The 26,185-nt window shown below is 50.0% G+C and overlaps 8 protein-coding genes across 8 annotated transcripts; 4 read left to right on the top strand and 4 right to left on the bottom strand.

The window, feature by feature from the left end:
* Positions 1-681: 681 nt before the first annotated feature.
* Positions 682-3,321, bottom strand: BDV38DRAFT_110960 (peroxisomal copper amine oxidase). The gene is made up of 3 exons (XM_032050976.1): positions 2,705-3,321; positions 1,381-2,631; positions 682-1,321 (listed from the first exon to the last, which is right to left on the bottom strand). The coding sequence occupies exons 1-3, from the start codon at positions 3,156-3,158 to the stop codon at positions 975-977; spliced, it is 2,052 nt and encodes a 683-aa protein (XP_031912699.1). The 5' UTR covers positions 3,159-3,321; the 3' UTR covers positions 682-974.
* An 886-nt stretch (positions 3,322-4,207) lies between these two features.
* On the bottom strand, positions 4,208-6,109 carry BDV38DRAFT_110935 (CCR4-NOT core DEDD family RNase subunit POP2). The gene is made up of 2 exons (XM_032050975.1): positions 5,376-6,109; positions 4,208-5,270 (listed from the first exon to the last, which is right to left on the bottom strand). Exons 1-2 carry the CDS (start codon positions 5,862-5,864, stop codon positions 4,296-4,298), a joined length of 1,464 nt encoding a protein of 487 aa, XP_031912698.1. The 5' UTR covers positions 5,865-6,109; the 3' UTR covers positions 4,208-4,295.
* A 127-nt stretch (positions 6,110-6,236) lies between these two features.
* BDV38DRAFT_283848 (NADH dehydrogenase [ubiquinone] 1 beta subcomplex subunit 3) lies at positions 6,237-6,543 on the top strand (the record flags this gene model as incomplete). The annotated part of the gene is made up of 2 exons (XM_032060122.1): positions 6,237-6,334; positions 6,387-6,543. 2 exons carry the CDS (start codon positions 6,237-6,239, stop codon positions 6,541-6,543), a joined length of 255 nt encoding a protein of 84 aa, XP_031912697.1.
* A 500-nt stretch (positions 6,544-7,043) lies between these two features.
* On the bottom strand, positions 7,044-11,341 carry BDV38DRAFT_271972 (uncharacterized protein; the record flags this gene model as incomplete). The annotated part of the gene is made up of 8 exons (XM_032057406.1): positions 7,044-8,581; positions 8,960-8,983; positions 9,326-9,641; positions 9,703-10,025; positions 10,084-10,246; positions 10,299-10,571; positions 10,627-11,007; positions 11,066-11,341. 8 exons carry the CDS (start codon positions 11,339-11,341, stop codon positions 7,044-7,046), a joined length of 3,294 nt encoding a protein of 1,097 aa, XP_031912696.1.
* A 1,269-nt stretch (positions 11,342-12,610) lies between these two features.
* Positions 12,611-15,025, top strand: BDV38DRAFT_293803 (uncharacterized protein; the record flags this gene model as incomplete). The annotated part of the gene is made up of 8 exons (XM_032062337.1): positions 12,611-12,697; positions 12,747-12,895; positions 12,960-13,087; positions 13,141-14,028; positions 14,099-14,127; positions 14,196-14,381; positions 14,488-14,841; positions 14,891-15,025. The coding sequence occupies 8 exons, from the start codon at positions 12,611-12,613 to the stop codon at positions 15,023-15,025; spliced, it is 1,956 nt and encodes a 651-aa protein (XP_031912695.1).
* Positions 14,919-17,197, bottom strand: BDV38DRAFT_110904 (Deuterolysin metalloprotease family-domain-containing protein). Its single transcript, XM_032050974.1, has 3 exons — positions 16,789-17,197; positions 15,933-16,721; positions 14,919-15,877 (listed from the first exon to the last, which is right to left on the bottom strand). Exons 1-3 carry the CDS (start codon positions 17,045-17,047, stop codon positions 15,279-15,281), a joined length of 1,647 nt encoding a protein of 548 aa, XP_031912694.1. The 5' UTR covers positions 17,048-17,197; the 3' UTR covers positions 14,919-15,278.
* Positions 17,198-20,441: 3,244 nt separating this feature from the next.
* BDV38DRAFT_293801 (glycoside hydrolase superfamily) lies at positions 20,442-24,108 on the top strand (the record flags this gene model as incomplete). The annotated part of the gene is made up of 4 exons (XM_032062336.1): positions 20,442-22,555; positions 23,007-23,085; positions 23,151-23,783; positions 23,878-24,108. The coding sequence occupies exons 1-4, from the start codon at positions 20,451-20,453 to the stop codon at positions 24,106-24,108; spliced, it is 3,048 nt and encodes a 1,015-aa protein (XP_031912693.1). The 5' UTR covers positions 20,442-20,450.
* A 1,245-nt stretch (positions 24,109-25,353) lies between these two features.
* BDV38DRAFT_283841 (uncharacterized protein) lies at positions 25,354-26,106 on the top strand (the record flags this gene model as incomplete). Its single annotated transcript, XM_032060121.1, has 1 exon — positions 25,354-26,106. The coding sequence occupies one exon, from the start codon at positions 25,354-25,356 to the stop codon at positions 26,104-26,106; it is 753 nt and encodes a 250-aa protein (XP_031912692.1).
* Positions 26,107-26,185: the final 79 nt, after the last annotated feature.

Raw genomic sequence — 26,185 nt, 5'->3', positions numbered from 1 at the left:
GGGCAGCTTATGTTAACACGCCACCCTATGGCTGTGACGAGGCTGAGTACTGACTACTAGATTGATTTATGCACGCAGCCGTACTCTTCCCAATGGAGTAAGAAGACGCTTGCCTGGCACCGAGTCATCGGGGTCGATTTTCAATATCAATGGGCTGTGTCTATAGCAGATGGTATGTAGTGCACTTCTCTAACGAGAGATTACCGTTTATGACCGACAAGGCTTTGATAGCGCAGTAGAGGTTCTTGCCAGAAAAAGACAACTTTAACCCAGCCTGATAGCTAGAGGATCATTATTGTGAACTGGGCACACGTCTGGGTAATAAGTCCATAATAGAAGCTGCTGCTTTTGATGAGTGGTCTCGCTATCATGTACTGTGCTGGACTGCCACCATGATGAATGACCATGCCCCCCACGGTGATCGCTGTACGTCTATCCAATAGCTCGCTGATCTGTGCTTAGTTTATGGCCTACATACGCAATTAAGTTAAAGAGAATCAGATGATACTGACTGTTAATCTGATTCCTTTACCCTCAGGCCCAGATTACTAGGCAATACCGACTGCCGCCGATTCCACAAAATTGTTATCTGATTAGGAGCCGTATAGTAAATAAGAGTGATGCCTTTGAACTGTCACCACTATGATAGAAAATCCATCAACGGCACTCAAGAGCAGAAGTGTATTTTAAAGCCTAACAAACTGCGTGACGGATGATATAGCCTTCAGGGGCTCCTTGAGCGTAATATTAATAGATGATTACGTCCCAGTGCAGCAACATCTACCAAAGGAAAGTAAAGCAAGAGAAAGACAAATTCCAGCAGTAGTCAGAACAACGAAGCTGTTCATGGAAGCTTTACATGATATCAAAGCTATTTACAAGAAAAAACGCCAATCGCAGGTATCCGGAACAGGAAGAACCGCCGCAGAATAATGCCATGATGCCAAATAAACGATGAAGGACAAAGCAGACACTTAGACCAAAACGCTAGAGCCATCGTTCTTCTTGCACGAGCAGGGAGAAGAACCAGCGGCAATTTGAGAGGGCGTTCTAGCATAGCTAGGAGGCACATCCAGTACAGGATTGCGAGTAAAGAAGTGACGAGGGCGGAGAAGCAATGTCATGGGCTCTGCCGGCATGATAGGGTAATCCTCAGGAGCCGGGAAGTGCGTCAGTCCGAAGGTGTGCCACAGCACAACATCCGTGTTGTCAATGGAGCTATTCGGACCAGCTTCCTCGATCCAGGCAGGTAAGCCCTGAGAGGGTTCTCCGGAGGTCTGAGGAACGTGACGACCCGCAGGGTGAATCTGGTCATCAGAATCTTTATAAAAGTTAGTCTCCATCGATAACCATGCAGAGGCTTAGGCTGGGTAATCTTACATTTGGTAACATGGACGGCATGTCTAGCGAAACCAGCTCGCTTCCAGACCAAGGAGCCCTCCTTCGGGAGCAGTGGGGGAACCTCACGGCTGACCAGTTTATAGCACACGGGCTTCTTGCTGTAAGCGTTCAATTTGTTGGTGTTGGCAATCTCCCACGTCCGTCCAGTAAAGCCATCATAATCGGACATTGCCTCCAGGGGAGTGGTGAACTTGGTCTTCTTGGCGTAGAAAGCGTTACCGTACTTGTTCTCGGCGCTTCCAACTTCACCTTCGCCACGGACAGCGTCGACTTGGAAGACCGTGTTGTTCGGTCCATCAATGTTGGCGTCGACACGTAGACAGAACAAATGCTGGTGGTTGTGCGCATTCACACCCGGGTAGACCTCAGTACCCCAACCCTTGGTGTCTTCTCCGGGGTTCATTGCATAGGTATTAAGAATACCAGTCAATTTGATGTCCAACTGCACGGTACCATCCTGGTGGAATATCCAGTACACGCAGTATTCGTAATTGGCAGCAGTGAAGATGTGGGAAATGATCAATTTACGACCACGGGTGACGATGATGGATTCATCCCGGAAGTCGGTATGCTTGAAGAGAATGCCTGCATCTTCCTCGTGAATGCAAATGGCATTCTTCACGATGGTGCTAGCTCCAGCGCGGTTGACGAATGCGGCATCCATATAGTGAATCGCTCCTTTGCAGTCACATCCAAGAGACAAACTGTTCGTCATGTATCCGCCACCGTATTCGCCAAGGTCAAACGCGTGCTTACGCTGGTGCGGGTGCTCCGGATTTCCATATGGCACCACCATCTCTCCGAGCGACAGACGGTAGAAAACAGGGCGAACATTCCCCTTGTCATTGAAGGTGATGTTGTTAAGCACAATACCTTCACGGTAGTTGAAGCCCACGTGGATGTTCCAGTTTTGCCACTCGATGTGCCGCCCATTGACTGTGAACGACACACCCTCCGGCTGGGTGATGTGGATGGGCTTCAAATCTGTCCTAAATCCACCTTCCTTTTCGATCGCTGCCGGGTGGTAGTTGTTGGGGGGCGCCTTGCTGAGTGGCCGCCGCACCGGTGGGACATCAATGTGAATAATCTGCTTGGTCTCGGCATTGAAGATGGGACAGAAGTCCAACGGATACGTGTACTGGGAATCATCCATATGGGGTCTGTAGTACATGAGGGCTTGCTGGAGGCGAACACCGGTACCGAAGCGCTCATCGTAACCAATGGTCCAGGCTAAACATGTGTTAGTTGATCCAAGAAACAGGGTTTAGACCCCTTCTGCTCCGTTTGATCCGGGAAGACTTACGGTCACAGTACACCTTGTGCATGTCCTCCTTCGGGATGCCAATAATGGCGCACTGTTCAATAACTTTGGGGTCCTTGCGAACAATGTGCTCGACTTCTTGCAAGTCTTCCATAGTAATCAAGGGCTGCACACCGGGGGTATGCTTCCACTCGATGACTTTCTTTTGGTCCAAGTCGACAATTCCGTCGTAGATCTTGCCACCAGGCGCAATAGCAACAACATCAGCGGCTCTCATAGGACGGGGAGCCTTCTCGGGGTTTGCCAGCCAGGCCATCATCTCCGCCTTGCGAGGCTCCCAGAGAGTGACGGCATTGAAGTTGACCTTGCCATGTGCTTCGCGGACGAGAGCAACGGCAGTATCAATCTCAACTGTTGAGAGAGGGTCAAACGGGTGGGGAGGAGGAGATGAAGCGCTGACCTGCAAGGTCAGCTGCTGAAGCCGATCGAGGACCATGGTTTAGGTAAAAGTCGTAGAATCGTTGGGGGATGTTTGTATATAGAGATTATCAGGGAAGTTGAAGTAGGAGGTCGTGCACCGGGTTATATAGTTTGGTAAAGTCCCCGGGTATCAATGTCGGTGTAACCGACAACCAGAGAGAGAATCTAAGAAAGTAACACAACACAGCGAAGAAACTGTCCATGGCAGAGAAGAGGGGGGGGCCCTTGCTTTTTAAGTTGCAGCATGACTGGGTTTCGTAACGCACTGAGCTGCCTCACTTGATAATCTGGGGAAGCCGATAAGCGCCATGACGCGATAAGACCCGGATCGCCTTTCCTAATCCGGTATAGCGGGGTGCGTCTCAAGCAGCAGCGGAAAGCATCCGTTGGAACTCGGATCGAGACTCGTGTTGGAAAGTGGGGAAGCAATCGGATATCATTACTTCTATCATGACAGATGGTCTTCAATTAGGTCACACTATCCACGCAAGGGAGGGTCCAATTCCTGTGGTGGTCGTTGATCCGCCGACTGGAGACGTGTTCCGTCGGATATGATATGCCAATACGTCAATTGGTAGGGTAACAGAAACTAGGGACATTCCTACAGTATCGCTACGGCCATAGAAGCGGAACCCAAGTAGGCAATTGGGAAGGAAGGGCTCGAGACGCCTGTGAAACGAGAATCATATTCCAGCCATATAACGAACACCGTACACCCTGCGCAAACACCCCCGTCTCCCAGACAATGTGAAGCATCTCAGGCGACGAACCGTGAAATGTGAGACCTAAACAACGAGAAAATGCAACTCAAAAATATAAGAAGAGATAGAGGCACCGCCGTGGTGCAACATGCTATGTACATCCGTCATATCGTATCCATCCTGCAACCCCCCGCCATGAGAAAGAGAGAAAAGCAATCGCTGTGAACGAGGTAAAGGGTAAATGAGACAAATAGCGTCTAGGGACCTGGAGAACATTCCTGAGAGGGAAAAGCCACTGGACAGTTCCCAGGAAGATTTCAGACACACGAAGCCTATACAAAGAGACCAAACAAAAGGGAAAGATACAGAGGAACAATGATGCAAAGCATGTCATAAACTCCCCCAACCAAATCTAACACCCATTGACAAATGAGATCTTAGCTAAATGACTTTCACGCTTTCCCAACTTGAAACTGTCCCAAGACACCGCCGACAGCGCCAGGCGTCAGTGCGCCGAGCCCCTGGTGCTGGGGTGTACCGGCATTCGGTGTGCTCGGCGTGCCAGCAGCAGAGTAGATCGTAGCCCCGTTGAGGTTGGGCGTCTGATGGGACATCTGATACAGTAACGCTGGCATCTGACCGTTCAGCCCCCAGATTTGTCCAGAGTACTTGGACTCGTCAATGCTGCCGTTGAAGACCAACTGTCGCATCTTCCAATAAATTTCGCCGGTGACAAGCGAATCGGAGCCCGCCTGATGAGCAATACCGACCCGTTTGACACCCAATTCGTCGGCAATATCTTGAAGTCCAGACTTTTGACCAAGGTTGTTCAGAATCTGGGCGGCGGCTGGTGTCAGAGGCGTATCATTGACAGCCTGATTGCGTCCGGCATGCTTCATCAAGTATTTAATATCATACAGCGACGGGAAGAAGATATTGAGAAGTTTGTGGAATTCCTCTTCGTTCTCGGGTAGAGGCTTGCAGAGCATGATCTTCATCAAGTAGCCAAAATCGTAGCCAGAGTGGAATGACACCCAATGAACGTCATCCAGCAGGACGAGGCCTGAGCTGATCAAAAGCGCACCAAACTCGAAGGGATCGATGCCGTTCTTGTCATGCATGGAGAAATCGATCCCGGCTTTGGCGAGCATTGCCGTAGACTCTTGTGCGTACATGTCATCCTCCAATGAAAACCGGAAGTTGAATTGCCAGGTGCAGGGGGCCGGCACCAGACTGTTCCCGAGGGGTTGTCCATTTGCATCCGTAGCATTAGACGGGGGAACTTCTCCTTCGGCAGAGAACAGGGTTATTCCTAGCTGAATCATCTTCAAGAGATCGACGTTGCACCGGAGAGTCTGGTAATGGTAGTCCGCTTTGTTCGTAAACGCTCCGATGGGGCGTGCAACGATACCGGGGAACTCGGTATCCTAAGTTATCGTTAGCTTTTTAGATCTCAGAGATTAGACAGAAATCGCCGCTCCGAGGATCGTTTGGCGATCCAAATCCCCGGAACCACCTCGTCGCAGTCTCACCATGCTGATATATGGATACTTCTCCACCAACTGCCGTAGTACGGCCATTTCTTGGGCCAAGTTGTGCTTCCATACATCCCGTATCCTTGTCTTCACAGCGCCCGCTTTGGCATCGAGTGCTAACCGGCCGTCATGAGCTTGATGGAGTTGCTGTTGCTGCATCTGGGCCCCTCTCGCGAAGCCCATCTGAGCCGCATGGCTGGCAAGACCGGTGCCGCCGCCATCTGCGGCACCGCCGAACCCAGCAACAGACATGCCGTTTGTAATTCCGGTTCCGGAGAGCGTAAAAGGATTGATATTAGTATTCGGGTTGCCGGCGGCGAAACCAGGATGGCCGCCAAGGGAGGGAGGCGGCAGAGCTGTGTTAGTGGACTGGGCATGAGCTGGATGGTGTTGAGGTTGCTGTTGTGATTGAAGGTGGGCTTGTTGTAAGTGTGTGTAGGGGGCACTTAGACCAGTAGGCCCATATCTGCCGACAGGTGGTGGCATGTTGCAAACTGTAATGTGGACAGCTCGTCATGCATTTGAAATGTGATGGGGGGTTGGGTGAATCGAGTGGTCGGGCCTTTTTCGCGCTGGACGGACAAGGCGCTCACTCACAGGTCGAGTCGAGAAGGCGGAGAGCTTCTTTGGCCGTTCCGTATTGGGTTTAGCGCGCCAAGCCTCAACTTCTACGGTCCTGTACAGCTTCAACTTCGCTCCCACTCCCGCCTATTCAATCAAAAGTCATCTTGTCCCCTTCTGTTCCCCACCTTCCATTGTACCCCGGAACCTGCGGATTCGGGTGTCGAACCTCTCGTACTTTCGCTCGCTTACCCATTGACCCCGACTTTTCTCAGTCCTTCGTCTCATCCGCTCACCATGGCCGGCACGAACCCCACCGGTTTCGACATCAAGGAATTCAAGGCCGCCGCTTCCCCCCGGTCGGTCTGGGCAAAGAAGGACCCCTGGGCTCGCTAGTGCGTCTCACGCGTGATCCCTCTGCCATGCCCCCTACTAACCCATCCGCAGTGAGACCTGGAGATACACCGGCCCCTTCAGCCGCTTCAACCGTTTCAAGGGTCTCTTCCCCGGCTTCGGTATTGCCAGCGTTGCCTTCGCCGGATACTGCGCATACGAGGCCGTATTCATGAAGCACGACGACCACCACGGCGAGGGCCACCACTAAACCAATCCAACTGAAGTCAATGCATCGAGAACGGGAGGGATATCCCGACGAATTGCCGACCGATATCGATGGGTGAAAACGGCGAGGATACCCCGGATGGCAGACGAAGACGTCCGCATACCAGTAGAGGGTGCGGCATTTGGGTATCATATAAGGGAGTGTGATGTGGTGAATCTGTGCTGGAGACGCTCGGACGAGCGGGAAATAAAGTATTCTGATGGTCATGACGCGCGCCCTTGCTCTACAGTCGGCGCTTGGGTTGTTTGGAATTTGTCCGGTGTACATAGTATCTATCTGGTTTTCGTTATATCAAGACTGTACCTTTTTTTCATTCTGGTGCGGGATTTTGTCTGGTAGAATAGCACTTGAGCTTAGTAATTACTGTACTAACTAACGAACGTGATGTGCTAGCTCGCGATAGCTGTCAACGGGGCTGATGGTTGAAGCATGTATGATTTGAAGATCGCGCTAATAGATAGATTCATTTTGGACTGACTAGATTACTCTTCGAAAACGAATGAGATGCCATCGTCACCGGCCGTAACAACACGCTTGCCATCCAGACTTTGGGTAAAGGCCATAACGCCACCGGATTGCTCGCCCTCCGAGTTCTCCGTGAGAGGCAAGTGACCCTTCCATTCCTTCAACAGACCCTGTGCGGCAGCTGCAGTGCCACCGCGCGCATCCCACCGCTTTACGATACCGTCCATGCCGACGGAAGTGAGGAGCCACGGCTGGCCCTGTCCAGATGCGGCAGATGCAATCGGACCACGGGGAGGCAAGGAGGCTGGGGCAGAGCGACTCTGGAGGAATTCAACCTTGACAACGGCACCCTCATGGGCCTCCTTGATGTGGCGACGGACAGCGAAGCGATGGGCGGTGTCGAACAGAGCAATCGATCCATCTACCGAGCCCGCAGCAAGGAGACTCAGGGGAGGGGAAGAGAATGACAAAGTCTCAATGCCATCAGACTGAGCCTGAAGAGAGGCCAGGATAGTACCAGCAGCAGCACCGGTCGACTGAGAGGCAGCCGCCTTGCCCTTCGCTTTAGATGCTGCAGCGCCACCAGACGCAAGACGAGGAAGACCGACAATCTTGATTAGACCTTCCGCACCGCCAACGGCGGCGAATCCACCACCTGGCGCAACCGCGACCGAGTAAAGTCCTCCATCAACTGCAAACCGCTGGTCCTCTGGGGTCAATCCGACAACGGCACTGGTGCCAGCAGAGTAAGAGATGCCGGCGCCGGCGGCAGCACCAAAGACGTCATACACATAGAAGCTGCCATCCTCCGAGACGGTCGCAAGCAGCTTTCCATCGGGCGTCCAGGCACCCGCGGTACAGGATGCGGTGTGCTGGAAGAAAGTTTGGATGATCGAGATGGGCTGAGCGGTGTCGTTGTGATCAATGCGGAATACCCAAGCGCTACCGTCGTTTGCTCCCATAGCAATGATATTGCTATTCTCCTCATCACCCTTCTCGCACGGGCACACAGCAAGCCAGTTGATTTCCTCCACTTCCTGCGCCTCTGCGACAAACTCCCAAGCCTGGCCAGTCAACTGGGGAGTGGTATCGCGCCATACGCGCAGCTGGCCATCCAGACCTGCAGTCACGGCATATTCACCCTTGGGTTCAGTGAACGCAGCTGCGTTGACGGTATCCTTGTGGCCTTCAATCTTAGCGATAGGCTGCAGAGAATCCCGCTCCTTTTTCGGTTGAGGGTTCGACTCGTAACTTTGTGGGAGCAGAGGGCGCTCGGTATTTGGTGTGGAATCGAAGATGTATGCGGTATCGTCGCCGGAGCCAGTGAGAACAATAGAGTTGTGAATAGGATGCTGAGCAATGCAGAAGAGCGAATCTGAGTGAAGATCGAAATGAGCGGAAGAGTCGTTCTCCAGGGTGATTTCCTCCTGTTCGTAGGTCATGGGCTCGTCGCCGTCCTCGCCGTCGGAGTCCATGGGGTGGTCCTCATCGCGCTGGAAGATTTCCTCCGCCTCGTCAGCCTCCACGTAGGCATCTTCCTGCTCGCGGTGGGGATCTTGAGAAGAAGACATTGTGTAGGTTATATCGTATCGTGAAAACGCCGAATACTATTGGCTTGGAGGGGTAGTATAAAGCGAGGGAAAGATGCAATTGCAGGTCTTTCAGGGCTGGAGACTGATATATAATTAGTTTCCCTTCCAGGCCTGTATGTCGCAGAATAAAACAAAAACTTTGCGACAATTGGCGAGCTGCGAGGAGATTTTTAGCTGATCAGTAAATTATGGCGATAAGGCCCCGCGCTTAGAAATTCGATAAATTCTCCCCGCGCCCAAGTCAAACACTGCAAACAGATAGCCTAAGTCTCCGATTGCTTTATAATCGCAATGCTTCACGAACTGCCATGAATGTTCCAAAATATTATTGTGGGCCATACAACTCATGACAATAGAATACTTAACTGTTTCGCCACGATAGGTTAAGTCGTAATTCTATTCTACCCACAGGATCTGTCTTCTCAAGCCTGCCTTCCTACAAGTAACAACTTGAACTAAATTCTCCCGCGTTGTTGCATGAGGGGATAACTTTATATATCTGAGTTGTAGTATGGGGAGAATGGCCTGGATTAATCAACCATACTTGCGTATACTAGTGTGCTGTTAAAAATTCGACCAATATAACTTAGAAGAAAGCTGTGATGGTTAATATATACTACAAGAGCATGTAGATGCAGAGCATAAGTAATAAAATCTATTCTGATCTAGGCTAACCATGGAATCTTACACCGTCTACAGCTTGGCACCAGCGCGCCTGCGTTCCTCCTTCTCTTGGTCCCGAAGCAAACGACGCAAGATCTTGCCACTGGGGCTCTTGGGCACAGCATCAACGAAGCGAATACCGCCCTTCAACCACTTATGCCGAGCCTTGTGTTCTTCCACATACTTCTTGATCGACTGTGTCGTCTTCTCATCATCCTTATCAGCCGAGGCTGATTTGACGACGATCGCCTTCGGAACTTCGCCGGCAGCTTCGTCGGGAATAGCAATGACGGCACAATCAGCGACGGCAGGATGGGTGAGTAGGTGGGCCTCAAGCTCGGCAGGGGCGACTTGCAAACCCTGAAGCTTTTATCAGCGGGGGCATTCAACAATGGCATCGCCATGGTACGGAAGAACAAACCTTGACCTTAATTAACTCCTTGATACGGTCAACAATATACACATGCTCGGTTCCCTTTGGGCTCAAGCGGAAAACAGCTTCATCACCAGTGCGCATCCATCCGTTTTCAAAGGTTTCTTGGTTAGCCTTTTCATTGTTGAGGTATCCCAATACCACACTCGGACTGCGAACCACAAGTTCGCCTGGAGTGTCGTAGCTTGTGATTTCCTGGCCTTCTGGGGAAACGATGCGTACTTCAACACCCGGGATGAGATTACCGGAGGATCCAAGGACGACGTCGTTAGGGTGCGTCGAGGCCACGACCGTGCATGTCTCGGTTAGACCTGTAGGAAAGCATTAGTTTACTGCATATATTCTTACCAATACCCAATTGAAGCTTACCGTAGCCTTGACGAACGATAACACCGGGGTACATCTCTTGGAAATCTTCGGCTGTTTCCATACCCAGAGGAGCTGCTCCAGTGAATAACGACTTCACCGAGCTGAGGTCGTACTTCTTGCAAATCTCGTGGTTTCGGAGCATGGTAATGATGATTGGGGGGACCTAACGAATATATTAGTAGCTGAAAACTACAATAGTCGACAGGCGTACGAACCAAGAAAAGAGACACGATTTTGAAGTTTTGAATAGCGGCAAGGTATGACTTCAGCTCGAACTTTGGTAACACAATCACCTGGTCGCCTCTATAGGGCCCGGTATGACACATAACCACCAAGGCATAGATATGACTTTGAGGGAGTAGACCTAGCGCGACTTCGGTATGTGGGGGACCTCCTGGTGCGGTGAGGGCATCTCGATGGGTCTTCTCGAAAGCGGAGATCTGCAAAACGTTTGCAATAACGTTCTTATGAGAAATCATCACTCCTTTCTGTGATCAAAGGTCAGTATCCCTCGACCCATAACTGGTTGTGCTAATCACATACAGGTAAACCAGATGTTCCACTGGAATAACATAAGAATGCGGTTCGGCGGGCACCCTCTCCAGGCCCCCAGTTGAGCCTTTCTAGCTTAGGAAGTGATTTCCCTGCCGCAATGAGTTGAGAGACGGTCTTGTATTGCGCAGGGACGCTTGCGCCACCGGTAAGTTGGGCGGGAACTTCAAGCAGATAGATACGGTCCTTCGGGAATCCAGCCAAGGACGCCGCCTCCAGGGCAGTGGACAGCAAGGGAACACAGGTGAACAGAGCTTTCGCTTGGGAATCAACCAACTGATGCTTCAGTTCGGGCGCAGAATAAGCCGCGTTGGCGGGCGAAACAACTCCTCCCAACTGATGGGTTGCCCAGGACAAAGGAAGTGTATCAATCTGGATGAGGAGGTGATTAGACGGGGAGGTCTCTTTATATTTGACTTCCAGAACGTACCGTGTTCACGCTGAAGACTGCCAGTGTCTTGTCCCATTCCGTACCCTGATTCGGGGCCCAGTTGAACTCCTTCGCTAGTGCTCGAGCTAAATAATCGACTCGCTCCGCCACCTGGACTCCCGAGTAGGATTTCCCAGTAATTCCACAAGTGAAGGGGTCTCTCGACTTTTGTAGCGGATTTCTCCCATATTGATCGTTGAGCATAAATTCGCTGATAGCGATACTATCAGGGATTGCGGGTAATTCTCCCGCCCCTTTCTGCGGAGTGAAGACCATTTTGGCAGGGAACAATATTACGATGGAGATCTATGCAGAGAAAGAAAAAATAGACAAAGAAGAGAGCTATGTGAAAGAATAAAGAAACGGATGGGACGTGAGGGGAGAAGAATACTAAGGAATAATAAGCCGGGGTCGCTCCAAGTCTCGTGCGGGGAAAGCTCTTCATGGTTCTTACGCATTGAAGGCGTTAAACTGTATGTGGTAGTCCGGAGAAATGACCGAGCCGCGGCCTCTGCATACAATTGCCGATTAGATGCATCCATTCCATTTGTAAGTAATATTGTCGAGCCGGTCCGCTCCAAATGTCGGCATTCCGAACTAATTACTTCTATATATTCCATCCTTTGAAAAATATTGTGATCGAACCTACACCCTGTCGAAGCCGTGTAGTTCGACATGATAATTAATCATTAGTGAAGAATAGGATTGCCCTCGGATATCGTTCGATGAGCCGAGGGTCTTCCCCAATCGGTGCAAAAGGCTCCACTCATGATGAAACTAAGCTCCTAACTATTCAAAGCCTAAAGATTAGGCTGTGGAGGAGCTTTCCTTTCATTGCCCTTGAGACCGTGGGGAAAGGAAAAATTCCAAAGTCACACTACACTACTTAAATGAAGTCACCAAATCTGTTTTGACTGGATTCTGTGGGATCGTTTGGTAGAGCGGTGGATGGAGCCATTGATTATTATTCTGCCGATTTCTATCGAATGGTTGATTTATGAGGCGGGTGCTCCATGCAGTTCACGGACCGATTCTATTTCGGAACCGTGACATACACTAGGCAACTAAAATAGTTACTTGAAAAGCTTATCTATTGGGTAGATACTGAAGGGCCTATGTAGACCCTAGTCATACACTAATCTTATATCACTATAAACTCAAGCTGTCTCGAAAAATAAGAGAACAATTAGTATGACGGCCCCAAGGCCTGAGGAAGCAGTATGGGCGGTCAGGCCGATCATGTGGTTTGCCATTTAGGTAGAGGTATGGAAAGCACGCTGCCAGACTGCCACAGCACATTGATCCTTCTGACTCGGCATGTAACTTATGACTATCTCACTGGCGAATGATTAACGCACTGAGAGTTTGATACTCCCTCCTAATGCATGATTATATGAATATCCCCATCTCTATATTTCTCCTATACTTATAACACTTCCGTATACCTGAATCGTGACAAGCTTGAAGCCCCAATGCCAAAGGAGCTCGTTATCTCTACTATTGATCCGAAGTTGAGGACATAATATACACAGGTGCAAGAGAACCATGCCTGCTAAGAGGAAGAGAGCCACCGCAGAGGCTGAAGGTCTATTGCCTCCTACCGTTGATGGGGAGCCTCCAGCGTGGGCAAATGTAAATAGCTGGACCCTATTCCCATATCCTTGCTAACTAATGGATCAAGTTCCGCTCGGAGTTAGGTGACACCCTTCCATGGTTTCGAGCCGTTCAAGGTGGCATATATCATAAAGATGGCCTGGCCTGGGGGGTTCTGATTAGTCGTGACTCGGGAGAGCGCTCATATATCGATGAAGAAGTGGTAATAACCAGGATGTAGGTCAATTGCTTCGACTTGCCATCAGTCATTCTCACGCTGAAATCCCTCACCTCTTTGCAGAGGTGGTTCATGCTCTAGAAATGCGAACGGCGATTTGGTTCGTGTCAAGGATCAAGAAGAGAAAGATCTTTTGGTAAAATGTCTGCTAAACAGCATGGAACAGAAGGTTCCTGTCGGAATCATCATCGGTAGGTACATTGCACCCGCAAATGTGAAAAAGTCAATTTTGATGGTAATATAGGGGAGCACAACACTGTCTTGGGAAAGACGGTCCCGCATCCGTATAATGTGATGGATTACTTCCGTATCACGAACATCTGGTTTGAGTGTATTGGCAAGCGTACAGCTGCGAAGGTGCGGTATGAGAAGTTGGATCTCCAGAGCAAGAGCTGGTGGGCAGACAAAGGGTCGTTATTGCCACCGTCTCTTGAAGAACGTGATTTTACAAGCAGACCAAACTCAGCTGAATGTAACGCATGTAGCCACAAGAGCTTCCAGGTATTTCACGAAGGCTGGATGTGTCTACAGCCATCTTGCACCCGTTTCTTTAAAATTCAAGGATTGGTCGCTCCCGCCAATCTCACCTACCACCAAAAGTTCCTGAGGTATCGGATGGCCCCGGACCCCGTCATAAAACCTCACCACAGCCTGATACCAGATTTGCTCAGCACTCTTGACGAAAATGACGCAACTGTAGCCACTAGTAGAGTGGCTTGGAAAGGGATTATATGCCCACAGTGCCGCAAATGTATCTCACGAAAGTTTTGGAGAGGTTGGAAGTGCAGCGACGATGGTACCTCTATTGCGGCCCAACCTCAACATTTATGCACTTTTGAGAAGATGACACGCATGCCAATCATGTCTTTACGATCCGTCATTGATACCCTCGAAATTGCTCCTCAGAAGCGAGCCTTTATACCAGATGACAGGTTTATGATTCCAGAGGTTGATGATAACTCACTGGCTCCATATAGAAGGCTCGTCTACATCATTCCAAGAGTCGGTCATATTACGCAGCTGGTGTCGAATAGAGACATAAATGACCGCCCTAACGGACCAAACACTATGTTTACACAACTGCAGCTGGCTGAACTTGGGTTGAAGAGATTTCCTTTGAGTAATGCTGTGGGCAAGTTGGCATTATCTACTTATAAAAGTGCACATTTCCGTCGGCACACTTCTAACGAATCTCTCCATAGTTCCTGGCACACTTACTGCGCACTTTGCAGTTAACTACGTCAGTTTTGCCTTGCCGGGGTTTATTCATATGGTCAACATCATCTGATGTTGTCTTAGGGGAACCCGTATAAGTATGTTGCACCGGTGAATTGCAAAGGCTTCGATGAGGCTCCTGGGGTAGTTCTACACGCACTAGGCCGTCTGCAATGGGCGACGGAGAAGACTGTGCATTTGGCTGGACATACGTCCTATCCACCAAACGAAATTCTAGTGCTAGGTTATTTTGCGGACATGAAGATCGGGGTAAGTACTATCTCATCTTTTATCCATCGAGAAGGTTATTTACACCAAGAAGGAGAAGGGAACGAAGAAGGTTAAAGGTATAATCAGTTGGTGCTAACACGTTTAGTATCACGACGACGGCGAAACGTCCCTTGGCCCCACCATTGCGACGCTATCGCTGGGGTCGAGGTCTATCATGCAGATCCGCATGAAATCCAAATACTACAAGGGGAAAAGTAGTAGGAACACTCTGCTTGAGAACGATCCGGTGCTTCCAGGCTGCGCGTTTCAGTTGCAAAGGCAGACATGGAAAACTGAATTCGAGCGTGGAATGATCACACAATCCAAGTATGACCAATGCCGGAACGAGCTTTTCAAGAGCCACCGCACCCAATGCGAAGCCAAACCGTGTATTAAACTGGATATCCACCACGGAGATATGGTTGTAATGCATGGTGAAAGCCTGCAGAGATACTATGAGGTATGGAGACCAGATTATACACATAAATTCAAACTTGACAATTGTTTAGCATGAGGTTGTCCCTGAGAACAAGTTGCGCTTTGCGTTGACCGCGCGCCACATCAAAGCAGAGCACGTGGACCCGAAGGATACTCACAAAGGAGACTTTATGCTCGCTGGAAGCCAACTCTACAATGGAATCTGAGAAATAGTGTTTTTTTGTTTGGCCGTTTTCTGTTTCTCTGGAAACTCAACTCTGATGGCGGTTCGCCTTGCACTAGCTCGGTTGCTGTTTTCTGCTTCGCCGTTTTCTGTACCTCAAGAATTTGCGTTTCGATGACAGCTTGCCCTATGCTTGTTTCATTGTAATTGTCTTTCTAGTAGTTACTACCCAGATGAATACACAGTTGATATGCTTCGTCACCATATCTCATCGGACAGACAGTGCATCGTTTGACCTACTGATCCCGCTTGAACCAACCGCTTCCTTCACCAAGTTCAAAACCCTGCGAGCTCTCAGGGGCCCCGAAGATATCGTTAGGGAAGGCACCAGACGGAGAAGCCGAAACTTCCTGATAGTCATTTGAAACTGGCTGCCAGTCGTTGGAAAACTGAGCATCATTGGACTGGGCACCTTGGTTGGGGTTGTTGAAGGACCAGGGAAGGTTGTCGAAGCCAGCAGGCCATTTGGAGTTGGGTTGTGTAGTGCCTTCTGCGGCGCCAGCTTGCTGTCCCCAGGGAGCCATACCACCGATACCAGTGCTAGCGCCTTGGTTGGTCTGTTGACCGGCTCCCTGATTAACCTCCTGTTCGTTTCCTTGGCCAATTCCTTGGCCCCAGGGAATGGTAAAGCCTCCTCCATTCTCCATTCCAGTTGGGGCACCGGTTTGCTGACCGGCTCCCTGGCTAGCTCCCTGGCTAGCTCCCTGCTCATATCCTTGACCAGTTCCTTGTCCCCAAGGGATGCTCAGGCCACCCCCATTACTGTTCGAGGAACCGATTTGCGTACCAGAGTTTCCATTCTGGTTACCATCAGCACTGCAGTTGTTGAAAACACCTACAAAAGCCTAGTCAGCACAAGTCCCTACATGCCCAATGGCACGTGTACTTACTGTTTGCATAGTAAGCAAATGAATCAGCGTTGTTCTTGGCCTGCGCCGTGCTCAATTGGAGCACACCATCAAGCCCATACACAACATCATCAGTGCCAGGCGCATAAACGCTAGTAGCATGCGAGAACTCATGGAGCGAGATAGCTGCTTGATCCAGATATCCACACTCGTTCACCACCTGCTGTGTCTCATAGTATGCTTGGCAGTTGACAACACGGTTTAGTGTTGGGTACGTAATGGCCGCAATGTTGCCGCCGCAGGAATCCTGTGCCGATGGCTGACAGTAGTAGGTCAATGTGCCCTTCGATGTTGCTTCCTTAGCAATGGCCTCCAAGCGCTCCGCAACCTCCTTCTTATCAGCCTCATCTTGGGACTTGAAGAATTTCTGGAACAATCCACTGCTGCCGTCACGAGCATCCGCAGCGGCGGCCTCAGCCATCTTGGCGGCCTGCGCAAGGTTATCCTGCATGAGCTGGTTGTATTCGCCACTACAGGCTTCGAGGGTGGCACGGGTCGTAAGGCGGTTGGCAGAGTCCTCAGGAGCATCGAATTCGATGGCGTTGGATGTGTAAGGTACGACGAAGAATTTCTTGGTGTTGTCCAACCTCGTGTATTCGAGCATGCCGTCCGCGATGGCGGAGTACTTCTCTCCGGGAGACAGGTTGTGGGAATCGGCGATGTCGAAGGTGGACTCGATTGTTTGCTTAGGGGCGAGCTCCAAGAAGGCGTCATCATTCAAATGTGTGTTGACGTAGTCTACTTCGGCACCAGTGAAAGTTGGGTCGGCCCCTTTTCCTTGTTCGTTAATCATCTTGTGTTGAAGTTTCTATGCAGGTACTAGCCCTTCAGAACTTACCCGATCCAGATACAACCACTTTCTTAGTAGGAAGTTCGTTGTCGAGGAGACCACCCCTCTTGACGACGCGGAGATTCTCATCGGCAATATTAGTGATAAAAGCCTTGATGGTCGAGTTTCCGAGTGACTGTAGCTGAACATCAATCAGGTTGCTAGCACCGCCCTGCGGCGCTCCCGAAGCCTGCCTCGGAATAAGAATCGGCTTGCCAGCAGCCAAGGTCAAAAGACCGAAGAAGTGAACGAGTTGAATGAATGACATCCTGAACGGAGGAAAGGAGGGAGAAGATTAGAAAAGAAAGAAAGGAATGAATGGCTTGGATAAGAAAAAGGCACTGGGAACGTGGCACCTGGCCTGGCTTTATACATTGTATGACCCTGACAAACATAATCAACTCATCCTCGCGTTTCACGTTGGCTAATGAGTTTTTCTAATGGTTACATTGTTACCCAATCGATTAATTTGTTCCTGATGGATACATCTATCCTGTGAGCTATGGTGGTCTTGGCTACTGGCACTTGATACTATGGGCCAGCGGTTATAGATCTGGCGGAGGATCCCATGATGGGCTTGGAAGTGTCATCGATGGCCAATGACGGAGGTGTATAAGGTTCCTGGGCAAGAATCAGGTAAATTAAACGGCCATGGGGTCTCGAGATCTAGCCTAGATGAGGCAGATCATGGCTACAACAGGCTAGCAGATCTAAGGCGAGAGGATATCGTGCTACATGAAAAGTACGTTAAGATCGAGAAAATTCCGACGCGGAAAGCGCCTCATAACCCCCGATAGTATAGAAGTATCTTCAGCGCTCCACCCGAGTAGATGGGGGTGTCATGAGAAAGATCAATCCCGACGCATTAGCTAAGAAAAAGGCGCCCTATCTGATTCCGCATCCCGCACCTGAAACGCTTAGCAGCCTTTAGCAAGGTTCAGGGTTCGAGATGAATACTACCTTCCATTCCGGGCTCAATCCACATTAACACGAGATAGGTGGCACTGCAAGGCATTTATGACACATTTCCATGGACCCTCAAGCCAAGAGCCCCAAGTGAACGGGGTCAAGCGGATTAACACAGGAATTAAGGAGCGTGGAAGTGGGGACGAGTCCCTAGTATATGCGACATCTTGGCATCAACGGCGTTTCAGGGGTTCCAAGCCCTACCGGATTGTCAGACTTTTTTGTGGTCAATTTTCTTTTTAAGGTTATACCCGTTTCAAACGCATCGAACGGTCGACTCCTACAGGCTCGGGATTTGTGACTTGCAGTGAACTTGGAAGAGTTTCTGTTTTAACTGCCGCTTGACATGAAACTGTCCCGGATGTTCGGATATTGTGAGTACACGGCGGGAGCTCTTGGCAGCTAACGGAACGGCACTGCTCGGAATCCAGATCAGTCTGTCTCTCATGGTGCTATGGTCTATGGTTCACACATGGTATCTAGATGGAGTCAAGTCTGGCTGTTGGTATCTACTTACATAATGCGGTAGTCTGGGGTAACTAGCTGGTGTTACGATCCTCGGTTCTAGACAGGATGACATGTAGGTCGAAATCAGGACCCTGCCCTACATGGTCAATCAACGCTAAATTAACTAGAAACCAGAACGAAGACGAAAGGCAAAGTAGTGATAGGTACGCTGCATGGGGATATTGCCCAAAAAGGGAAAAGTGAGGGTTAACGTGCTTAGTCTAGAGCACTTGGAAAGCGGAGCGCACCCACTTAGAAAGCCTTCCCTAAGACTCTTTCAATCCACCGCGGAAAGCACAGCCGTACCAGAACACAGCGAGAATCTCCATTGCCAAGTTACTCTTAATTAAGGATTGCAATCCTAAGCCGAATTTGGCCTTACAATGTCGATCTTGTAGCTGCCATTGCTTTAATGCCGCAATTCAGGGTCGGTCAATCAGGGTATGGCCCCCGCGTTCCAAGCAACTCAGGATCAGACTAGCTTTATATCGCACATTTTCTGTACCCACCAACATGCCCTTATATCGCCGGATCCAGGGGGAATTCTTCATGTGATCCGGCAAGAGTGGTCCTTCTGAGCCGCGTCTATTGTCTGTTGCACCGTACGTACCGAGTTTGCGAGTGGGCCCTTGGGTGCATCGTTCGATTGTCTTCCCATAACGGCCCGATGATTACAAATGCTATACACCGAGACCTAGTCAGGGAAGTAAGGTGACAGCGCTCAATTCCACCGCAGATAACTGTGGCGTTGACACTTTTCGGACGAGGAAAGTCCACACCGAGACTCTACTTCCATGATCAGGAGATTGTACAACCTTCGACCTCCCATCATCAAATCTTGCGATTGGGTTAAGAAAGAATATTGCCCCAATCGCATGTTCCAGGCACCACGTGGCTGATTTCCACCACGTATCAAGCATTTCAGGCGCACCCTCGTTGTATAGCCTGCCGTGTGACTTGGCTTGGGAAGTCTCTGACTTTCTGCCCTCTTCTCGACCACCGGAACTAAGTTTACTAATCGTGAAACTCTGGACGTGATCAGGTAAGTACATACGAGCACAACCTGGGAGTATAGAAACGATAGCCATGTCGTGTCTCCACATGATTTTCAAATGTGGACAACGACAGGAGGACGTCCAGCCTGATCTCACGCCCTCACCTCCGAAAGGGCCGCTCTAGGAACTTTGAGGAAGCAACGCCTACAATGATGTATACCTTGTACAGATTGCCAATACCATACAAAGATGTTGCTATGCTTTATAGCCCGTGGCATTGCTTTACCGTGCCACTTCATTCGTCGATGTCATGCTTGAGATGAAAATAATTATCCATGATGATGAGTCCAGTCGGACCTATTGATGCTCTCTTGTCAATAAACAATGGTGAATTCTTGCTTTCGGAAAGCCTACTCCAGGCTGACTAACAAGAACGAAACAGAAGTTTTGTTCTTCAGATGTCACTACACGAGACGAACGTCCTCTCTAACAGCCTCCAACTTTTAGCGAGAGTTAACCCTGCGGATTGATTTATACGCTATACTCGAATAGTCTAGATGCATTAGAGAACGTGGGGGCAGCTGAGAGGATTCCCTATTCAGAATGAATGTGTATCAACGAGGACTATCACCTTATATATGAGCTGGATCCACTGTGCCCAAAATCATGAGAAGGAACTCATGTCTTTCAATATTGAGGTCTTCTCTTTACCGTCACACTTACCGTCCATTTCGTACCATCTGAATACCTGTATTGTCACAGCTCAATGCTTGCTGCTCTCACGACGTATTCTCATCACACCCAACCTTAATCCAGATTGAGTGACATCGTGAGATCACCGAGTTTGTTGCAGCTTGTTATCATAACAAAGCGCATTGTGGAGCATTTCGGAGCAGAAAGCATTGGAGGTCTGATCGCCCAAGTGAGTCTCTCAAAGCCAATTAACAATCAACAAAAGACTGCAAGCGACATGACTAAGATGGCCAAGCAGAGAGGAATGTCACCTTTCTAAGGAACAATAGCATCTGGGTCGAATGTTGGTTGCGATCGGAATGTAACGTCGAATAAATACGACAGGTCGAGACGCCCCCACGGAATGCAACCGTCGATCGTCTGGGGAATTTCCGGGGTTTGTTTATGGCTATAATAGACCCACGTGCACCGGTACCAAAGATCACGATCTCCTCACAACCAGGATCAGCCATGTGGTCAGTTATCTTCCTGTTGCTGATTGCAGCTGTCTCTGCCTTACAGTCCCTCCCGCCAGTTCAATGGACCGGCTTGGGTTCTGAACACGGCGGTTTCGACATTGCCACAATCGACCGAAATATCTATATCACCCAGAGTTTCGCATCAGTCCGAGATGAAAATGGCCTAACGCTTATTCCACCGTCGGCTCTTGAATTTGCAGATACCTTTCGCCAGGATCTGGAGGAAATAACCGGCGACGCATGGAATCTTCACCCTGTTGAACAGTTGCCCGACAGACAAGCGGGCATTTTTCTTGACAGGCTAGATGGCTCGCAAGGCGTATTGACATATGAAAATGGGGATGTGACCGAAGAGGGCTACAAGCTCCAGGTCCAACCCGGACGCGTCTCGATCCTGGGTTCAGGCGCCCGTGGAATGTGGTGGGGAACACGAACGTTACTGCAACAGCTGTTGATAGCTCACAACCATCCCATCCCGTCGGGTCAGGTGGTTGACGCGCCCTCGTTTCCAACGCGAGGGTTTTTACTAGACGCCGGGAGGAAATGGTACTCACCTTCGTACCTCAAGGACCTATGCACTTATGCATCGTTTTTCAAGCTGTCTGAATTCCAGTATCATACGAGCGACAACTACCCCTTAAGTCGTGGCCACAACGAAACCTGGCAAGATGTTTACGCACAGTTCTCCTTGCGACCGGAGAGCCCTGAGCTGCAGGGAATCGTGCAAAGACCAAATGAGACACTCTCCCGGGCGGACTTTGAGGACCTTCAGCAGCACTGTGCGCAACGAGGTGTCACTGTAATCCCAGAGATCGAAGCGCCTGGCCACAGTTTGTTCATTACGAAATGGAAGCCAGAACTGGCCTTAGACAGTAAAGATCTCTTGAACCTGTCCCATCCCGAGGCCATTCCCCTGGTGAAGTCTATCTGGGCTGAGTTTCTGCCATGGTTCCAGACGAAGGAGGTCCATATCGGCGCTGATGAGTATGATGCTACACTAGCGGATGACTATATTGATTTTGTGAATGAGATGGCGGAGTTTATGGATCAAATGGCCGGCAAGACAATTCGGATCTGGGGGACATACGAACCATCCGACACCCGCAACATCTCAAAAGATGTCATTATTCAACATTGGCAGTATGGACAATCCGACCCGGTCGATTTGGCCGAGCAGGGCTACGAAATTATCAACTCGGAGGACTGGTGGGCTTACATGTCGTTGAAAAATGATCACATGCCGATATTCCCGGCCCCGTATCCAGATTTCTTCAATAACTCCAGAGTGCTTAACTTTGCAGACAGAGATGGGTGGCAGTGGACACCGGCTCTTTTCAACCCGGTGAACGTCACCGAGCAGCCTGACCCGAAGCCGGTCAGGGGTGCCATCTTGGCCGCATGGAATGATAATGGGCCCGATGCAACGACACAGTTAGAGTCTTACTATGCGATCCGCAATGGCATTCCTGTTGTTGCAGCGAGGGCGTGGGCTGGCAACCGTGGACCCAGCATCAATGTATCCACTTTGTCCGGCTCGATGGACTTGTTGACCTCGAAGGCCGTGGCTCAGAATTTGGACCGACAGATCCTCCACCAGAATCAGGATGTCCATGAACTGATAAGTTGGACCAACCCTGCGAAGAATATGAACCGCGACAAAATCTATCTAGGATACGGCAGCAAGGGGATGAACTACGAGTTGACTCTAAATGTTTCCGGCCCATTTACCCTGTCGTCCAACGACTCCACCCTGGCATTGTCACCAGACGGCAACCTGACATTTGTTTCAGACGGATGGGAGTATCCCTTGCGCTCTATAGAAGAGACGGATGGGTTCGATCCAAGCTATCCAGGACGAATTTGGACGAACGAGACCTCCTCATCCCACGAGCCGGTGACCGTCCCATTGCAGAGCCAGATCACTATTCGGACCGACATGATCGGGGGCAGTCGGGTTTGGGTGGATCAGGGATTCGCTGGAAGATTCGAAGTGCTGGTATTTGGTGGTAAAAACCGGTTATTATCATGGAGCCAGATGGCGTTCGTGGCACCACTGGAGTGGATCGAAGGAGGCATCCAACGATTGACAGTGAATGAGTTTGACGGGCAGCATTGACCAATGTCAAACCTGCAGGCTGTATAAAATTCCCGTGGGTAAATTAATTCATGCAGCAATACCCCTCACTTTTCAATTCACCGACTTGTGGATCCGTTACCCTTCTGTAGAGACTTGCATTTATCCGTCCAGTAATGGCTTCCATTTCCCCGCATCGTAAACAAGAAATCGGAGATCCGGAGCAACCGCCGCAAAGCTTGGATATTCTATATAGCAAAGCTCTTCTGTATTTTCCTATATGTATTTTGCTTTCTCCCGCTTTTATTGCCATCCACTAGAGCTCACCGTCATTGAGAAGCCACGTTTTTTCGCAATGCACACAGTCCCACTCCTCCTAGGCATTCTAGCCTTAACAAAGGACATAGCCCTAGCCCGATCTACCCAGAAATGGGGCCCACGAGAATTCAACAACCTCGTCACTTTCGGCGATAGCTATACAGATGATACGCGAGTATCCTACTTCTACGCCCACAACGGATCTGCACCACCAGTAGGATGGAAACAACCCGAGGTACACACCCAGCACCCCAATATAACCCAAATCCAACCCCCAAAGCCCAATCTAACACATAACAGGCCAACTCCTCCGCCTCAGGCGGCTACATATGGGGCCACTACGTAGCATCAGCCACAAACGCAACGCGACACAACTACGCCGTCAGCGGAGGTGCATGCTCGAACAAAATCACCCCACGGACAATGTCCGGGCTAAACATGCCCTACCCATCCGTTCTGGAATATGAAATCCCAGCCTTTCTCGCAGACAGCCAATACGTAGACTCCCAGGGAAACCGCTTCCTCGACATTCCCGCTGACGAAACAGTCTATGCGATCTGGATCGGGACGAACGATCTAGGCAATTACGCCTTTCTAACTGACTCCCAGGTCCAAGGGAAGGTAATTCCAGATTACGTGGAGTGTGTATATGAATCTCTGGATCGGATTTATGCAAGCGGCGGGCGGTACTTCGTGTTGATGAATCTGGCGCCGTTGCAGTTGACGCCGCAGTATGCTTTGCTGGAGGACGTGGGCGCGAAGACTGTCTCGTGGTGGCCTGATAAGCCTAGTAACCAGACTTTGATTAGCTATCGCATGTGGGAGCAGGTGGTTAATGTTAATGAGGTGTTTCGGTATAGGACGCCTTATGAGGTGTTGGTTGCTGATAGGTATCCTGGGGCTGGGGTTGCGGTTATGGATATGTATGGACTGGTGAGTATCCCTTTGTTTTGTGTTTTTGTTCTTTCCCTTATGATACATTCCTTTGTGATATGTGATTGGGAATGGGAATACTGATTCTTGGTAGTTATCCGATATCTACTATAATCCGGATGACTGGTTCGGAGACGTTGGTGCCAATGTAACGGGGTTCGTGAAGCATTGTAATGCCGAGGGCGAGGATTGTGTCCGGTCACAGGATGAGGCGAACTTCATGTGGTTTGACGAGTTACATCCGTCTCAAACAACGGATAAGTTTATCGCGGAGGAGTTCGTGAAGGTGGTTAATGGGGAGAGTGAATGGGCGACATATTGGTGAAGCTTTCTTGCTTACTGGGACAGGGATAGCAACCCCCTGTCGAGGGCTGTATCTGGTCTCGTGATCCGCTCTGATGACAGGTTAGAGGTATGCATACTGCCAAATATCAATGATTAAATTAAAGGGATGTCATTTGAGTAAACTATTTTCTTGAAACTGCTACTGATTTAGTCCAACGAGCTAAATAACAAACTCGCCGAGGCAGGGGCCTTGCGCGTGACATGTCATAATGACAGGCCAGGTATCCGATCCCTAGCCGGCCAGATATGACATTGACATAGAAGTTAGGACAGCATAGCCACCCTCAGGGAGCCTCTATTCCGAACAGTCAGTATGACGAGATAAGAAAAAAAAAATAGAAAAGGACAAAAAGGAAACGAAAGGAACACAACAGCGCCGCAACTAGCTCAGACCGCCCCTTCACTCTATGAATAGCATCATCATCAAACCCATGGCCCTACGATACGCCTTGATAATCAAACAACACACCCCTAAATTTAACAAATGTGAAGCTCAAGACCCCAAGGCCCCAGGCCCCCACAATCCAGAATTCAACGGCTGCTGACAGCGCATGATCCCGCAGCGCCTCAACTGGGGCACGCGTGTAACGCACTTTGACTAGGTAAAAGAAGCCCAAAGGCCTAAACACGAGAAGCCACCTATCATACGAGACATGAACACAAATATCAAACTAAGCCCAGCATCCTTCTTCGTACCTTCTGGGGCGAAAACTAGTAACAAGTGGGCATCTCGCGAATTGCCTCATTAAGTAAAAGCGCAACATAACAATCGAGTCAAGAAAATCCACTCCAACCAATCCCAAATCTCCGATTCGAGAATTCTCCGGAAACCACGACTCCCGACAGCAAGCTCCCCTAAAGCCAAGCTGATCTTCCATCCCGAAAGGCCCTAGCCAGTGGAACGCACATCGCACCGTTCGAACCCTCTCCAAGCGAACCGGCCAATCACGGCCGCCCAAAAACCAACAAGAACAACCGGCGTCTCTGACACGGCATGTGGCGAGGCAGAAACGCATGTACGCCTTATAAGGAGTGTACTGAATGAACGGTCACATACACAATAGCGAAAATAGGCGTACAAGATAACACAGATATCACCCAGGGCAAAGGACACACGAACTTCTTGGTTTGGACAGTTGGAAAATGGCACCCAATACAATCTATTACCATTACCGTTGCTCACTGCATTCGTATAGTCGTATGATACACACGGCAAGAGAAAGAAATGGACGACAACAACAACCCAACCACATGCTCTCGTCTAAGTCCACCGCCGAGACCCATTGCTCTTCGACCCGACAGTGTATCACGTTCCGAAATACTCTTGACCGTGAAGAATCGCCCCGAACCGTGGCATTCGTTAGATTATAGTGTGGAATATGAGGGTCAGACGATCTTTTCGATCCAGGGGTATCCGTGGAGTATTGGTCAACGACGGGTTTTCTATGATCGGTCTGGATTGCCGCTTTTTGAGTTGCGGTGTCGGTGGTATAATTCGTCGTGTTTGGAATTGAGGTTACCGGGGCAGATGGAACATGTTATATTGTCTGCGAAGTTGAGGGTCGCGGTTCGAGCCCCGAAGGCCGTTATCAGGTTTCGGAATGCTGTGTCTGAGCAGCGGAGACCGACGGATTCAAAGAAACGCAAAGGGAAGGGAAAGGTCGATGCCGATTACGATGTCGATAATAGTGCTTACCTACCTAATTCCGATGAGCTGATGCTCGAGGTCCGCGATGAAGATCCGTACTACCAAACCCAAGTCTTGGTGCTTGGGGACCGGATCGTGGCGCATATTCGTCGAGTGACGAACCCGGCCGAGCTTGCCGAAGGGCCGCAGCCTCCCTTGCGATATCGACCGAAGTGGGAAGTGAGAGTTGCGCCTGGAGTGGATATGGCGTTGATAGCGGTCGTGGTTGTTATATTAGGGCAACGTGTTACGGGGGATGAGTATGACGGTCGTGGTGCAGGAGACATATAACGGGATTGGGGGTGTTTTAAGACTGAAGGACTTGTTATATCTGGTGCTGGGAGAAGACCAGTGGTGCCACGGTGAGCAT

This window comes from Aspergillus pseudotamarii (genome assembly GCF_009193445.1).
Source record: "Aspergillus pseudotamarii strain CBS 117625 unplaced genomic scaffold BDV38scaffold_33, whole genome shotgun sequence".
NCBI classification, from domain to species: domain Eukaryota; kingdom Fungi; phylum Ascomycota; class Eurotiomycetes; order Eurotiales; family Aspergillaceae; genus Aspergillus; species Aspergillus pseudotamarii.
The sequence above is the reverse complement of the archived record's forward strand: the minus strand, read 5'-3'. Positions and strand labels throughout refer to the sequence as shown.

Coding starts and splice junctions, on each gene's coding strand:
- BDV38DRAFT_110935 (XM_032050975.1), bottom strand. CDS start 5,864: ATGCCACCACCTGTCGGCAGATATGGGCCTACTGGTCTAAGTGCCCCC. Junction 5,271..5,375: donor AGTATCCATATATCAGCATG/GTGAGACTGCGA, acceptor ACGATAACTTAG/GATACCGAGTTCCCCGGTAT.
- BDV38DRAFT_110904 (XM_032050974.1), bottom strand. CDS start 17,047: ATGTCATTCATTCAACTCGTTCACTTCTTCGGTCTTTTGACCTTGGCT. Junction 16,722..16,788: donor AGTGGTTGTATCTGGATCGG/GTAAGTTCTGAA, acceptor AACAAGGAAAAG/GGGCCGACCCAACTTTCACT. Junction 15,878..15,932: donor ATTTGCTTACTATGCAAACA/GTAAGTACACGT, acceptor AGGCTTTTGTAG/GTGTTTTCAACAACTGCAGT.
- BDV38DRAFT_110960 (XM_032050976.1), bottom strand. CDS start 3,158: ATGGTCCTCGATCGGCTTCAGCAGCTGACCTTGCAGGTCAGCGCTTCA. Junction 2,632..2,704: donor GCACAAGGTGTACTGTGACC/GTAAGTCTTCCC, acceptor ACACATGTTTAG/CCTGGACCATTGGTTACGAT. Junction 1,322..1,380: donor TGCCGTCCATGTTACCAAAT/GTAAGATTACCC, acceptor ACTTTTATAAAG/ATTCTGATGACCAGATTCAC.